This window comes from Heterodontus francisci, chromosome 3 (assembly GCF_036365525.1).
Source record: "Heterodontus francisci isolate sHetFra1 chromosome 3, sHetFra1.hap1, whole genome shotgun sequence".
Classification (NCBI taxonomy): domain Eukaryota; kingdom Metazoa; phylum Chordata; class Chondrichthyes; order Heterodontiformes; family Heterodontidae; genus Heterodontus; species Heterodontus francisci.
Genome location: NC_090373.1, coordinates 161168903 through 161184439, shown reverse-complemented (window position 1 = coordinate 161184439; position 15537 = coordinate 161168903). Strand labels below are relative to the sequence as shown.

Below are 15537 nucleotides of genomic sequence, written 5' to 3'. Positions count from 1 at the left end.
TTGGGAGGATTTTAGAATACAGCAAACGGGGATGAAGAAACTGATAAAGAAAGGGAGAATAGAATATGATTGTAAGCTAGCACAAAATATAAAAACGGACTGTAAAAGCTTCTACAGGTATGTAAAAAGGAAACGTTTGGCTGACAAATGTGGGTCCATTACGGGCAGAGTCTGCAGAATTTATATTGGGGAATAGAGAAATGGCAAGAAGCTAAATTAATACTTTGTGTCTGTCTTCACTGAGGAAGATACAAGAAATCTCCCAGAATTAGAGATGCAAGGGATTAGGGGGAATGAAGAATTGAAGGAAATTAGTAAGAAGGTTGCATTGGAAAAATTAATGGGGCTGAAGATTGATAAGTCACTGGGACCTGATATTCTACATCCCAGAGTGTTGAAAGAGGTAGCTATGGAGATAGTGGATGCAATGGTGATCATCTTCCAAAATTCTATATATTCTGGAGTGGTTCCTGCAGATTGGAAGGTCGCAAATGTCACCCCATTATTTAAGAAGGGAGGGAGAGAGAAAACAGGGAATTACAGACCTGTTAGCCTTACATCAATCGTTGGGAAAATCTAGAATCTATTCTAAAGGATGTGATAAATGGACACTTGGATAATAATGATCTGATTGGGCATAGTCAACATGGATTTATGAATGGAAATCATGTTTGGCAAACCTGTTGGGGTTTTTTGAGGATAACAGAATTGATAAAGGGGAGTTGGATGTGGTATGCTTGGATTTTCAAAAGGCCTTTGATAAAGTCCTCAACAGAAGATTGGTTAGCAAAATTAAAGTACATGGGATAGGAGGTAATATACTGGCATGGATTAAGGATTGGTTAACATGCAGAAAATATCGAGTAGGAATAAATGAGTCATTCTCACGTTAGCAGGCTGTGACTAGTGGGTACCACAGGGATCAGTGCTTGGGCCCTAGCTATTCACAATATATTTCAAAGATTTAGATGTGCGGACCAAATCTACTATTTCCAAGTTCACGGATGACACAAAACTAGGTGGGAATGTATGTTGTGAGGAAGATGCAAAGTGGCTTCAAGGGGGTTTGGACAGACTTAGAGAGTGGGCAAGAACGTGGCAGTTGGAATATAATGTGGAAAAATCTGAGGTTATCCACTTTGGTAGGAGGAACAGATGTGCAGAGTATTTCTTAATTGGTAAGAGATTAGAAAGTGTAGATGTACAAAGGGACCTTGTCAATAAGTCACTGAAAGCTAACATGCGGGTGCAGCAAGCAATTAGGAAGGATAGTGGTATGTTAGCCTTTATCGCAAGAGGATTTGAGTATAGGAGTAGTGAAGTCTTGTTTCAATTGTATACAACCTTGGTTAGACCACACTTGGAGTACTGCGTGCAGTTTTGGTCCCCTTACATTAGGAAGGATATTATTGCCATGGAGGGAGTGCAACAAAGGTTCACCAGACTTGTTCCCGGGATGGCGGAACTGTCCTATGAAGAGAGATTGGGGAAACTGGGCCTGTAATCTCTAGAGTTTCAAAGAATGAGAGGTGATCCTATTGAAACCTACAAAATACTTCAAGGGATAGGCAGGCTAGATGCAGCAAAGATGTTTCTTTGGAGAGTCTAGAACCAGAGGACACAATTTCAAAATAAGGGGGAAGCCACTTAGGACAGAAATGAGGAGAAATTTCTTTACTCAGAGGGTTGTGAGTCTTTGGAATTCTCTACCCCAGAGGGCTGTGGAAGTTCAGTCATTGGGTTTGTTTAAAGCAGAGATTGTCAGATTTCTAAATACAAATGACATAAGGGGATATGAGGATAATATGGGAAAAAGGCATTGAAATAGATGATCAGCCATGATCATATTGAATGGCGGAATAGGCTCGATGGGCTGAATGGCCTACTCCTGCTCCTATGTTCCTATAAGTATTACACAAGTTGCAATATATATAGTTAAAATATAATTATAAGTAAACATGTATGTTCTTTTAAAACATTTAATTATCTATGTCAGAATTTTTTTCAGTTTTTCTTATTAATATTGCACATCATAAAAGATGTATGTAATTTTAGTACATGGAGCCACTTATCATCATGTTGAAAGTGTTCCTTTCAAAGTCAGTGTGGTCCCTAGTTTGAGAACCGTTGAGCTACACCGACCCCCCCACCCCGATTTGGTGTCATTGGCAAATGACAAAACCATGGGCTGAATTTTTGCTTCAGGGGCAGGAAGCAAGAGTTGGAACTGTTTCCAGGTTCCAAACCCGCCCCTGGGGGGAATCAGTCACTCTATGGGATTTTGACTGGGGCACCCCCTTAATTGGCATGGAGCAATTAAGGGCAGCAGGTGGGATTGTGAGGCTGGAGGGCCAATCAAAGGCTTTCCAGTTTGGGAGGAGCAGCAGCCTATAATGAATGGTAAGTAACTGAGAGGGCATTTCAACATGAAGATGCCCGCTCACCAACTTTTGTAAAAATTCAAATGAAAAATAGAGATAGCAGCCAGGTGGGTGGGAGGGGAGGTAGTGGGAGTCCCACAGCAGGGCGGCCTTTGGCTGCACCTGCACCCAGGCAGGCAGCAAGGGACTGTAGGCCAGCCTGGAGCTGGGACCCCAGCCTGCTGCTGCATGCCCTCCTCTAGGCAACTAAACTGCTCCATCACATCAGGAAACTGGAGGCCAACTGGAGAATCCCAGTCAGCCTTCTATAACTATTAATAAGGGTCTTACTAAGCCTAGTTAGCTACCCATCCCTAAAACGGCCAGCACCGGGAATAGGGTTGGGAAACTGGCATTAGGGCCAGTGCTGGTATTTTCGAGCCCCAAATCCCCCATTCCTGACCTCAGCAGGGCCTGAAGACTCTGCTTAATATGTCCAATTTCTGAGTCCAGATCATTATACACATTTATATATAGTGACCATTTCAGCACAAATTCCTGTGGGACACCTCTTTCCACTTTCTTCCAATATAAGAAACTTTCCTTAATTCCTACTCTGTTTTCTGTTTGTCCATTCTTCTACCCGATTCCTGACTCCATACACCATTACTTTTGTCATGAATCTCTTATGTAGTACTTTATCGAATTAGTGGATCCAGCCAATAGGAGCAGCTGCAGAAATTAATATTCCTTATTTCTGGGTACACTTTTTAAAAATTCTTTCATGGGATGTGGGTGTTGCTGGCAACATTTGTTGCCCATCCCTAGTTACCCTCGAGAAGGTAGTGGTGAGCCACCTTCTTGAACCACTGCAGTCTACCTGCCACCTGGTGTGGGTACATTCACATTGCTGTGAGGGAAGGAGTTCCAGGATTTTGACCGAATGACAGTGAAGGAACGGTGATATAGTTCCAAGTAAAGATGGTGTGTGGCTTGGAGGGGAACTTGCAGATGGTGGTGTTCCCATGCATCTGCTGCCATTGTTTTTCCAGGTGGTAGAGGTCGCAGGTTTGGAAGGTGCGACTGAAGGAGGCTTGGCAAGTTGCTGCAGTGCATCATGTAGATGATACACACTGCTGCCACTGTACATCGGCGATGGAAACAGTGAATGTTTAAGGTTGTAGTTGGGGTGCCAATCAAGTGGGCTGCTTTGTCCTGGATGGTGTTGAGCTTCCTGAGTGTTGTTGCAGCGGCACTCATCCAGGCAAGTGGAGAGTTTTCCATCATGCTCCTGACCTGTACCTTGTAGATGGTGGACAGGTTTTGGGGAGTCAGAAGGTGAGTTACTTGCTGCAGAATTCCCAGCCTCTGACCTGCTCTTGTAGCCACGGTATTTACATAACTGGTCCTGTTAAGTTTCTGGTCCATGGTAACCTCCAAGATGTTGACGGTGGGAGATTCAGCGATAGTAATGCCGTTGAATGTCAAGAGGAGATGGTTAGATTCTCTTTTGTTGGAGATGGTCATTGCCTGGCACTAATGTGACACACATGTCACTTGCCACTTATCAGCCCAAGCCAGGAATACGGCAAATGGAACTGAACATTGTGCAATCATCAGCGAACATCCCCACTTCTGACCTTATGATGGAGGGAAGGTCATTGATGAAGCAGCTGAAGATGGTTGGGCCTAGGACACTACCCTGAGGAACTCATGGAGCAATGTCCTGGGCTTAGATGATTGATCTCCAACAACCACAACCATCTTTCTTTGTGCTAGATATGACTCCAACCAGTGGAGTTTCCCCCCGATTTCCATTGACTTCAATTTTGCTGGGGTTCCTTGATGTCACACTCGGTCAAATGCTGCATTTGATGTCAAGGGCAGACACTCTCACCTCACCTCTGGAATTTGGCTCTTTTGTCCATGTTTGGACCAAGGCTGCAATGAGATCTGGAACCGAATGGCCCTGGCAGACCCCAAACTGAGCATTGGTGAGCAGGTATTGTTGTGTAAGGGGCATTTGATAGCACTATCAAAGACACTTTCCATCACTTTGCTGATGATTGAGAGTGGACTAATGGGTGCTAATTGGCCAAAATGGGTTTGTCTTGTTTTTTGTAGACAGGACATACCTGGACAATTTTCCACATTGTCGGGTAGATGCCAGTATTATAGTTGTATTGAACAGCTTGGCTAGGGAGTGCCTAGTTCTGGAGCACAAGTCTTCAGTACTATGCCAGGATGTTGTCAGAGCCCATTGCCTTTTCTGTATCTGTGCCTTGACTGCAGTACGGAAATGATGGCATAATTAGACAGGAATGGGATGGTATATAAATAATTTATTGTTATGAGGTTTCCATTTTTTGTTAAAACTTGAGAATCTATATTTTTTAAAACTGGAAAGGATTTCATGAACATTGAATCATCTAGAGATTGCTGAACTTTGTGGGTGTTTTTTTTTTAAATGAAGGTCAACAAAAGGTTGACCAGTAAACAAGTTTTTACTGGAAGGCTTATGATTTCAAGTAAACATAGCAAGGTGTTGTGTTTTGACTTAAGAGCTTTTGCTTTATTGACAACTGTGTACTACAGGCCTCCAAACAGTCAGGAAGAGATTAGAGGAGCAGATATGTAGGCAAATCTGAGAGGTGTGAAAATAATAGGGTAATAACAGTAGGGGATTTCAACTTCCCCAATATTAACTGGGATAGTCTTCGTGCAAAAGGCTTAAAGGGGCAGAATTCTTAAAATGCATAAAGGAGTGCTTTTTGAGCCAGTATGCAGAAAGTCCTACAAGAGAAGGGAATGAAGCCAGTCAAGTGGTAGAAGTGTCAGTGGGGGAGCATTTTCTGGATAGTGACCATAACTCTAAGATTTAAGGTAGTTATGGAAAAGGACAAAGATGGACCAGAAATAAAGGTACTGAATCTCTTCCTGACTGTTTGGAGGCCTGTAGTACACAGTTGTCAATAAAGCAAAAGCTCTTAAGTCAAAACACAACACCTTGCTATGTTTACTTGATAAAACAGGATCTGGCCAAAGTGGACTGGGAGCAGCTACTTGTAGGAAAGTCTACATCACATCAGTGGAAATCATTCAAAGAGGAAATTGTGAGAATTCAGAGCCAACATTTACCCTTTAAGGTGAAGGGTAGGGCTAACAGGCCCAGGAAACCCTGGATGTCAAGGGATATAGAGGATTGGATCAGGAAAAAAAAGGAGGCTTACAGCAAATCCCAACCGCTGAAAACAGCAGAGGCACTACAGGAGTATAGAAAGTGTAGGGTGGCACTTAAAAAAGTAATTAGGAGCGTGAAGAGGGGACATGAAAAAACACTGGCGGGCAAGATAAAGGAAAATCCCAAGGCGTTTTATAAGTATATTAAGGGTAAGAGGATAACCAGAGAAAGAGTAGGGCCCATTAGGGACCAAAGTGGCAAACTTTGTGTAGCGCCGGAGGACATAAGTGATTACTTTTCATCGGTGTTCACTATGGAGAAGGACGATGTAGGTGTAGAGATCAGGGAAGGGGATTGTGATATACTTGAACATATTAGCATTGAAAGGGAGGAAATATTAGCTGTTTTAGCAGGCTTAAAAGTGGAAAAATCCTCAGGTCCAGATGAGATGTATCCCAGGCTGTTATATGAGGCAAGGGAGGAGATAACAGGGGTCTTGACACAAATTTTCAAATCCTCTCTGGCCACAGGAAAGGTACCAGAGGACTGGAGAACAGCGAATGTGGTACCATTATTCACGAAGGGTAGTAGGGATAAACCTAGTAATTACAGGCTAGTGAGTCTAACATCAGTGGTTGGGAAACTATTGGAAAAATTTCTGAGGGACAAGATTAATCTCCACTTGGAGAGGCCGGGATTAATCAAGGATAGTCAGCATGGCTTTGTCAGGGGGAGATCACGTCTAACTAACTTGATTGAATTTTTCGAGGAGGTGACTAGATGTGTAGATGAGGGTAAAGCAGTAGATGTAGTCTACATGGATTTCAGTAAGGTTTTTGATAAGGTCCCGCATGGGATCCAGGGCAATTTGGCAAATTGGATCCAAAATTAGCTTAGTGGCAGGAGGCAGAGGGTAATGGTTGAGGGCTGTTTTTGCGATTGGAAGCCTGTGACCAGTGGTGTACCGCAGGGATCAGTGCTGGGACCCTTGTAGTGCACATTAATGATTTAGACGTGATTATAGGAGGTTTGATCAGTAAGTTCGCAGATGACATGAAAATTGGTGGTGTTGTAAATAGTGAGGAGGAAATCCTTAGATTACATGGAGGTATAGATGGGCTGGTAAGATGGGCGGAGCAGTGACAAATGGTATTTAATCCTGAAAAGTGTGAGGTAATGCATTTTGGGAGGACTAACAAGGCAAGGGAATATACAATGGATGGTAGGACCCTAGCAAGTACAGAGGGACCTTGGTGTGTTTGTCCATAGATCACTGAAGGCATAGCACAGGTAGATAAGGTGGTTAGGAAGGCATATGGGATACTTTCCTTTATTAGCCGAGGCATAGAATATAAGAGCAGGGAGGTTATGATGGAGCTGTATAAAATGCTAGTTAGACCACAGCTGGAGTACTGTGTACAGTTCTGGTCGCCACACTATAGGAAGGATGTGATTGCACTGGAGAGGGTGCAAAGGAGATTCACCAGGATGTTGCCTGGGCTGGAACATTTTAGCTATGAAGAGAGACTGAAAAGGCTCAGGTTGTTTTCCTTGGAGCAGAGAAGGCTGAGGGGGGACATGATTGAGGTGTACAAGATTTTGAGGGGCATTGACAGGTTAAATAGGAAGAAAACTTTTCCCTTAGCGGAAGGGTCAAGAACCAGGGGGCATAGATTTAGGGTAAGGGGCAGGAGGTTTAGGGGGAATTGAGGAAAAATCTTTTCACCTGGAGGGTGGTTGGAATCTGGAACGCACTGCCTGAAGAGCTGGTGGAGGCAGGAACCCTCACAACATTTAAGTAGTATTTAGATGAGCACTTGAAATGCCATAGCATACAAGGCTACGGGCCAAGTGCAGGGATATGGGATTAGAATAGCTGGGTGCTGGATGGCCGGCACAGACACGATGGGCCGAAGGGCCTGTTTCTGTGCTGTTTAACTCTAAGAAAGGATTTATGATTGTAATACGATTTGCCTGGAAAAAGTTGGTTTCATTTTGAACTGTTAAAAGCCAGCTGGTTTTGGATAAAGGAGGCAGTTGGAGCTTTGCTTATTGACCTGCCAGGAGAACAGAAAATCCAGACCACCTCTCTTTGAAGAATATCTGCTCTTGAAAAGCAAACCCTGTATGAAACTGTACTGTTGACTCCTGTATTTTGAAGAAATCCTGAATGTTTGCAGAAAACCTGGCATCTTTAGAAGCACTTTGCATCGAATGTGAGAGAACTGAAACCTTTGTTGCTGCACACCTGATGTAAAATCTATGTCAAGTCTTCTGTAGCTGAATTTTTTTGAACGCCTACCGAACCAGACTGTTCATCAACCTCGCCTGGAAAGATTCCTAGTGGTAACCACCTATTCAACTTTGGGACACCTCGCCAAAACAAAGGACATCCTTCCATATCTTCTTTGCAGTCTAAGTTTTTTTTATTCCTTCTATTTCTTTGTAACAGCTGTAAACAAAAATCCCTTTTTTTTCCCGGTTAACCGGTTGTATATGTGAGTGTGTGAGGGCTAGGATAAAAATAAGGGGCTGTAATATTTTAATTCGCGTATTACCTCATTACTGGCTAAGACTTAGTTTATAAAAAACAGATAATTTTGTTGTTTATTAAAGAAACCAGTTTGGTGTGCTTTATTCTGGGGACAAATAGAGTATCTAATTGACTGTTTGGGTCAGTTGGAAAAATTTATTGAGATGTTATAACCTGTGGAGAAATGGGACTGAACTCCTCCTGCCGCGGTCGTAACATAAATTTTTTTCCATTATGTAAGACTAATGCTGAAATTTTTTTTTAACTACTGCTGTGTTTGCAGAATTCTGCAAGCGCAGAGGTATCCTAAACATCTAGAAATTGGTTGTGTGAGGGGAATTGAGAGAGCCATTTTTAATCATGGTATGGATAGAAACATAACATTGGGGGAGGAATTTTGACAACAAAATGGACTTTAATGCCTATATCATCTTCTTCGATTTAGGGTGAGTGTAGGGGGGGATAGAAAAATAACATGGTCTGGAAATTCTGCTGTAGTTCTGCTGGTATCTTGCTGCATCTCCAGAGCGAGCAGCAGAACTCATAAGTAGCATAAACAGTGGAATTTTAGAGCCTAAAAGAGTCTTTTATCTCATGCACCTTTCTCTGCCCTACTTGAAAATTTCTGTGTTATACTTGCATACAAGTGGCTCATTTTTCCATACTCATGAAACTGTAAAAAAATCACAATTGGACATTTAGAGTGTACATTAATCAGCAAGTAGCAAGTGTGAAAGAAAACTGCTAGATCAGGAAATACTAAAACTATAGATCAAAAACACAGAGTCAGCAAATAGCAACCAATAGAAAAGGAAGAGAAACAATGAAATTACACAAAAGGCCAATAACATTTTGGGTTCTTATATATAGGAGAATACAGAGTAAAAAAGCAATGATAAAGGTATACAAAACATTTATTAGGCTATATTTAGAGTACAGTGAGAATATGGAAAGGCTATTACCTCTGGTTGGGGAGTCAGTAATGAGGGTTCCTCAATTTAAAATTAAATCAGTAAGAGTAAGGAGAGATGTTAGGAAAAAATTCTTTACACAGACATCTGCTCCTTTGTCCTTATTCCCATTAAACTGCTGACCACCCAATTTTCCTTCCTGGCTCGCACGTTAGCTGATATTGTTAATGGTTCTCTCTTCAGATACTGTCCCCTTCTCTTCAAATCTGCCATCATCACCCCTCTCCTCAAAAAACTAACCCTTGCCACCTCAGTACTTGTAAACTACCGCCCCACTTCTAACCTCCCTTCAAAGTCCTTAAACGTGCTGTCGCCTGCCAAATCTGTGCCCATCTTTCCCAGAACTCTAGGATCTGGAGTCGGCCAATTGGCATTTGAGCCTGCTCTGCCAGTCGACAAAACCAGAGCTCATCTTCTACCTCAACTTCTTGCACTATCCGATATCACTTAATTTCCCCTCGTAGCCTAAATCTATTGATCTCTGTCTTGAATATACTCAATGATTGAGCATCCACAGCTCTCCGGGGTAGCAAATTGCAAAGACTCATAACCCGTTGAGTGAAGAAATTTCTCCTGAAATCCATGTTTGAATCCCTCCAATCAGGTTTCTGCCCTTGACTCTTACTAACATCACAAATGACATTTTATGTGACTGTGACAAAGGCAAACTGCTCTTCTTGTCCATTTTGCAGCCTTTGACACAGTTGACCACACCTCCTATAACCCCTCTCCACGGTCATCCTGTTGGGTCGGGCTGCAGTCGTTTGATTCAATTCTTATCTATCTAGTCAAAGCCACAGAATCACCTGTAATGGCTTATCTTCCCACTCTCACATCAATACTTTTGGTGTTCCCAAGAATCTATCCTTGGCTTACTCCTTCTTCTCATCTACATGCTGCCCCTTGGCAACATCATCCAATAACATGGCCTTAATTTTCACATGTACGCTGACTACACACAAGCTCTACCTCGCCACCACCTCTCTCGACCCCTCCACTATCTCTAAAGTATCAGTCTGCTTGTCCGACATTCAGTACTGGATGAGCAGAAATTTCCTCTGACCAAATAGTGGGAAGGCCAAAGCCATTGTTTTCGGTCCCGGCCACAGACTCCATTCCCTAGCCATTGGCTCCATCCCTCTGCCTAGCAACAGATGATTGATGAAGGAAGGGCAGTGGATGTTGCCTATATGGACTTCAGTAAAGCCTTTGACAAGGTCCCTCATGGCAGACTGGTACAAAAGGTGAAGTCACACGGGATCAGAGGTGAGCTGGCAAGATGGATACAGAACTGGCTCAGTCATAGAAGACAGAGGGTAGCAGTGAAAGGGTGCTTTTCTGAATGGAGGGCTGTGACTAGTGGTGTTCCGCAGGGATCAGTGCTGGGACCTTTGCTGTTTGTAGTATATATAAATGATTTGGAGGAAAATGTAGCTCGTCTGATTAGTAAGTTTGCAGATGACACAAAGGTTGGTGGAGTTGTGGATAGCGATGAGGATTGTCAGAGGATACAGCAGGATATAGATCGGTTGGAGGCTTGGGCGGAGAAATGGCAGATAGAGTTTAATCCGGACAAATGTGAGGTAATGCATTTTGGAAGGTATAATGCAGGTGGGAAGTATACAGTAAATGGCAGAACCCTTAGGAGTATTGACAGGCGAAGAGATCTGGGGGTACAGGTCCACAGGTCACTGAAAGTGGCAACGCAGGTGAATAAGGTAGTCAAGAAGGCATACGGCATGCTTGCCTTCATCGGTCGGGGCATAGAGTATAAAAATTGTCAAGTCATGCTGCAGCTGTACAGAACTTTAGTTAGGCCACACTTAGAATATTGCGTGCAATTCTGGTCGCCACACTACCAGAAGGACGTGGAGGCTTTGGAGAGGGTACAGAAGAGGTTTACCAGGATGTTGCCTGGTCTGGAGGTCATTAGCTGTGAGGAGAGGTTGGATAAACCTGGATTGTTTTCACTGGAATGACAGAGGTGGAGGGGCGACATGATAGAGGTTTACAAAGTTATGAGCGGCATGGACAGAGTGGATAGTCAGAAGCTTTTTCCCAGGGTGGAAGAGTCAGTTACTAGGGGACATAGGTTTAAAGTGCGAGGGGCAAAGTTTAGAGGCGATGTGCGAGGCAAGTTCTTTACACAGAGGGTGGTGAGTGCCTGGAACTTGCTGCCCGGGGAGGTGGTGGAAGCAGGTACGATAGCAATGTTTAAGAGGCATCTTGACAAATACATGAATAGGATGGGAATAGAGGGATACGGTCCCCGGAAGTGCAGAAGGTTTTAGTTTAGGCAGGCATCAAGATCGGTGCAGGCTTGGAGGGCCGAATGGCCTGTTCCTGTGCTGTACAGTTCTTTGTTCTTATCTGAGGCTTAACCAGGTTGTTCACAACAAGCTTCTGATCACATATTCAACTATCGCTATTTCCACCTCTGTAACATTGCCTGACCCTGATTCAGCTCATCTGCTGCTGAAACCCTCATCCATGGCTTTGTTACCTCAAGACTTGACTATTCCAATGCACTCCTGGCTGTCCTCCCAAGTTCTACCTATTAATTGTATATTAATTGTGTTTAATTGTATGCAGGTGTAAGCATTAATTGGGGTTTCGCTTGAGCACATATAAAGAGACACTATTTGAAACTGTGGTGTGGTTGAGTTCAGAGGTGTATCATTGTAATGTTTCACTCTGCAAATAAATGCAAGACTGAATAAAGATTGGCTCCTGTTTTATCCTTCAACAACTGGCTTTCCAGATTAGAACATCACCATGTATTTATAAACTTGAGATCAACCAAATTGCCACAGCCCATGTCCTAAATCGCACCAAGTCCTGTTCATCCATCACACCTGTGCTTATTGACCGACGATGCTTCGATTTTAAAATTCTCATCCTTGTTTTTAAATCCCTAATGTCCTCATGCCTCCCTGTCTCTGTAATCTCCTCCAGCTGTACAGACCTCCAAGATATCTAAGCTCCTTTAATTCTGGCCTCGAGCATCCCGATTGCTCCACAATTGGCAGCCGCTCCTTCAGCTGCTGAGGCCCTAAGCTCTGGAATTCCCTTCCTAAAGCTCTTTGCATCTCTACCTCTCCTCCTTTAAGACACTCCTTGAAACCATCTCTTTGATCAAGCTTTTTGTCATCTCCTTAAGTGGCTCTGTGTCAAATGTAACTCCACTATTTAAGAAGGGAGGGAGAGAGAGAATGGAGAACTACAGACCTGTGAGTTTGATGTCAGTAGTAGGGAAAATGCTAGAATCTATTATAAAGGATGTGATAACTGGACACTTAGAAAATAATGGTAAAATTGTCAACATGGATTTATGAAAGAGAAATCGTGTTTGACAAACCTGTTGGAGTTTTTTGAGGATGCTATTTGCAGCATAGATAAAGTCGGACCAGTGAATGTGTTGTTTTTGGATTTTTAGAAGGCTTTTGATAAGATCCCACACATGGACGTTAGTAAACAAAATTACAGCAGATGGAATTGGAAGTAATATACGAGTATGGATTGAGAATTGGTAGGAATAAACGGGCCATTCTCAGGATGCAGTCTGGTACTAGTGGGGTACCGCAAGGATCAATGCTAGGGCCACAGCTGTTCACAATCTATATAAATGATTTGGATGTGGGAACCAATTGTAATATTTCCAAATTTGCTGATGACACAAAATTAGGTGGGAATGTAAGCTGTGAGGAAGATGCAAAGAGGCTTCAAGCGGACTTGGACAGGCTAAGTAAATGGGCAAGAATATGGCAGATGGAACATAATGTGAATAAGTGTGAATAAAACAGAAAGACAGAGTATTTCTTAAATGGTGAGAAGTTAGGAAGTGTTGATTTCCAAAGAGACCTGGGTGTCCTTATTCATGAGTCACGAAAAGCTAGCATGCAGGTGCAACAATCAATAGGGAAGGCAAATGATATGTTGGCCTTCATTGCAAGGGGATTTGAGTACAGAAGTAAAGATGTCTCGGGGCAGTTGTATACAGCCTTGATGAGACCGCACCTGGAGTACTGTGTACAGTTTTGGTCCCTTATCTAAGGCAGGATATACTTGCTATAGAGAGAGTGCAACGGAGGTTCACCAGACTAATTCCTGGGATGGCGGGATTGTCTAATGAGGAGAGGTTTTTTTTCGTTCATGGGATGTGGGGGTCGCTGGCCAGCATTTATTGCCCATCCCTAATTGCCCTTGAGAAGATGCTTTCTTAAACCACTGCAGTCCATGTGGGGTAGGTGGACTCACAGTGCTGTTAGGAAGGGAGTTCCAGGAGTTTGACTCAGCGACAGTGAAGGAATGGTGATATAGTTCCAAGTCAGGATAGTGTGTGGCTTGGAGGGGAGCTTGCAGGTGGTGGTGTTCCCATGCATTTGCAGCCCTTGTCCTTCTAGGTGGTAGAGGTCGCGGGTTTGGAAGGTGCTGTCTAAGGAGCTTTGGTACGTTGCTGCAGTGCATCTTACAGAAGGTACACACTGCTGCCACCTTGCATCAGTGAATGTTTGCGGATGGGGTGCCAATCAAGTGGGCTGCTTTGTCCTGGATGGTGTCGAGCTTCTTGAGTGTTGTTGGAGCTGCACCCATCAGGCAAGTGGAGAGTATAGCAGTGGCGTAATGGTAATGTCACTAGACTAGTAATCCACAGCCCAGGCTAATGCTCAGGAGACATGGGTTCGAATCTCACCATGGCAGGAGAGATTGAGGAAACTGGGCCTGTATTGACTGTCTAGAGTTTTGAAGAGTGAGAGGTGATTTCACTGAAACATACAAAATTCTTTCAGGGCGTGACAGGGTAAATGTAGATAGGATGTTTCCCCTGGCTGGTGAGTCGAGAACCAGGGCACATAATCTCAGAATAGGCCATTTAAGACTGAGATGAGGAGGAATTTCTTGACTCAGAGGGCGGTAATTCTTTGGAATTCTCTACCCCAGAGGGCTGTGGAAGCTCAATCATTGAGTATGTTCAAGACAGAAATCAACAGATTTCTGGAGACTAATGACATCATGGGATATGGCGATAGCATGGGAAAGTGGTGTCGAGATAAATGATCAGCCATGATCTAATTGAATGGCGGAGCAGGTTGATGGGCTGAATGGCCTAGTCCTGTTCCTATGTACCTAGATTTTATTTGATAAGACTCCTACATTAAACCCGCTAAATACCTAGTGGGTAGTGGTGTGTCTTTGTGGCAGGCTATATCAGAATCTGAGACTAGATAAGAAACCCTCCAGGATTTGACTTCATCGATCAGCTGACAGTGAACAGACTGCTGGAATACAGGGTGCAATCTGCAGCTATAAGTTAATTCTGCCATTGTTCATTTTGGACTTTAAAAAGAAAGTAGTGGAATACAGAATTCAGGTCCTCTGAACGATGCCCAGATCAGAGGATAGTAAGAGAGGCCAGCTTTGATATAACATCAATTTGACAGGGTATTTGTAAAACAACATACAACCAAAGCCATCACAGGCAAAGAGGATTTTCTGTTTGTTACCTAAATATGCAGGAAGGAGTTCCAATAGTTCACTAGTCTCTTTTTCTCCAAAGCACAACACAGCAGTAGTTATTTTTTCACTATAGTTCCAAAGTGTTTTGCAGACTAGGCTGGCCAATTGCCAATCTGTCGGCCCAAAGTCTCTCAAGCAGTCAATTAACCTAGAATCAACAAAATACAGCACATTAAAACAAAGATGATGTTGCATGTTTTGAATTGATGGTTATATCACTCTTAACACTTGCAAACAGACGGTGGTCCAAATCTGTGGCCCTTTCAGCACCCCCCCACATTATAGCCCTGGCAGGAGTATGCTGAAGGGTTTAAATTTACATCTTGTCCTGGGCTAATGTCGTAATTTTCACAGAGCCTCATTTGGGATAGAGCATCTTTCCAACACTTTTAAAGCTATTGGAACAGGAGGGGGCAAGCCCATAGACTCCCAATGCTGGGAGATCCCATGTTTCCGGTACTGGAGTGGGACCTGGAATTTCACCAGCAGTGGTACCTCCGGCTCTGCCAAGGACATGTATGGGCCCCACCTGGGCATCTAGGCTGCGATCCCAAACTCCTGAAAAACTTGCAAGTATTTTTTATTAATTAAATGCTTGTAGAGGAGGGGTCACAGGGGACAATGTATAATTCTTGGGGGGGGGGAGGGGGGCACAATGCCTATACCAAGCCCTCCCGCACCCCCCCCCCACCCCCGCCCCCCCCCCCACAACCAGCCAACTGCAACTCTGTACTACAATTTGTGGCTTCTTCAGTGGGTGAGGACCCTAAATGCAACCACAGTGGTAGGCACGTTAAGGGATGTCCTTCTGACCCTGCAGATTTTAGTGTGGATCAGCTGAGATGGTGCCAGTTTCTTCAAGAAAACAAAAGAAGTGATTAAAAAAAACAGACAATGCTTTCTTAATAAAAAGATCAGGGGCACTCTGTAACTGTAACTCTGGTGAGAGACCAGCAGAATCTGCTAGGAAATGGC

The 15537-nt window shown here is 43.5% G+C and overlaps 1 protein-coding gene across 3 annotated transcripts in view; it reads right to left on the bottom strand.

The window, feature by feature from the left end:
* Positions 1-15537, bottom strand: part of armc2 (armadillo repeat containing 2) — a 208848-nt gene that overhangs the window by 5818 nt on the left and 187493 nt on the right. For all 3 annotated transcript variants that reach the window (XM_068027169.1, XM_068027168.1, XM_068027170.1), the window contains exon 17: positions 14550-14710. In XM_068027169.1, the coding sequence (XP_067883270.1) occupies positions 14550-14710 (161 nt within the window). The remainder of the gene's footprint in view (positions 1-14549; positions 14711-15537) is intronic.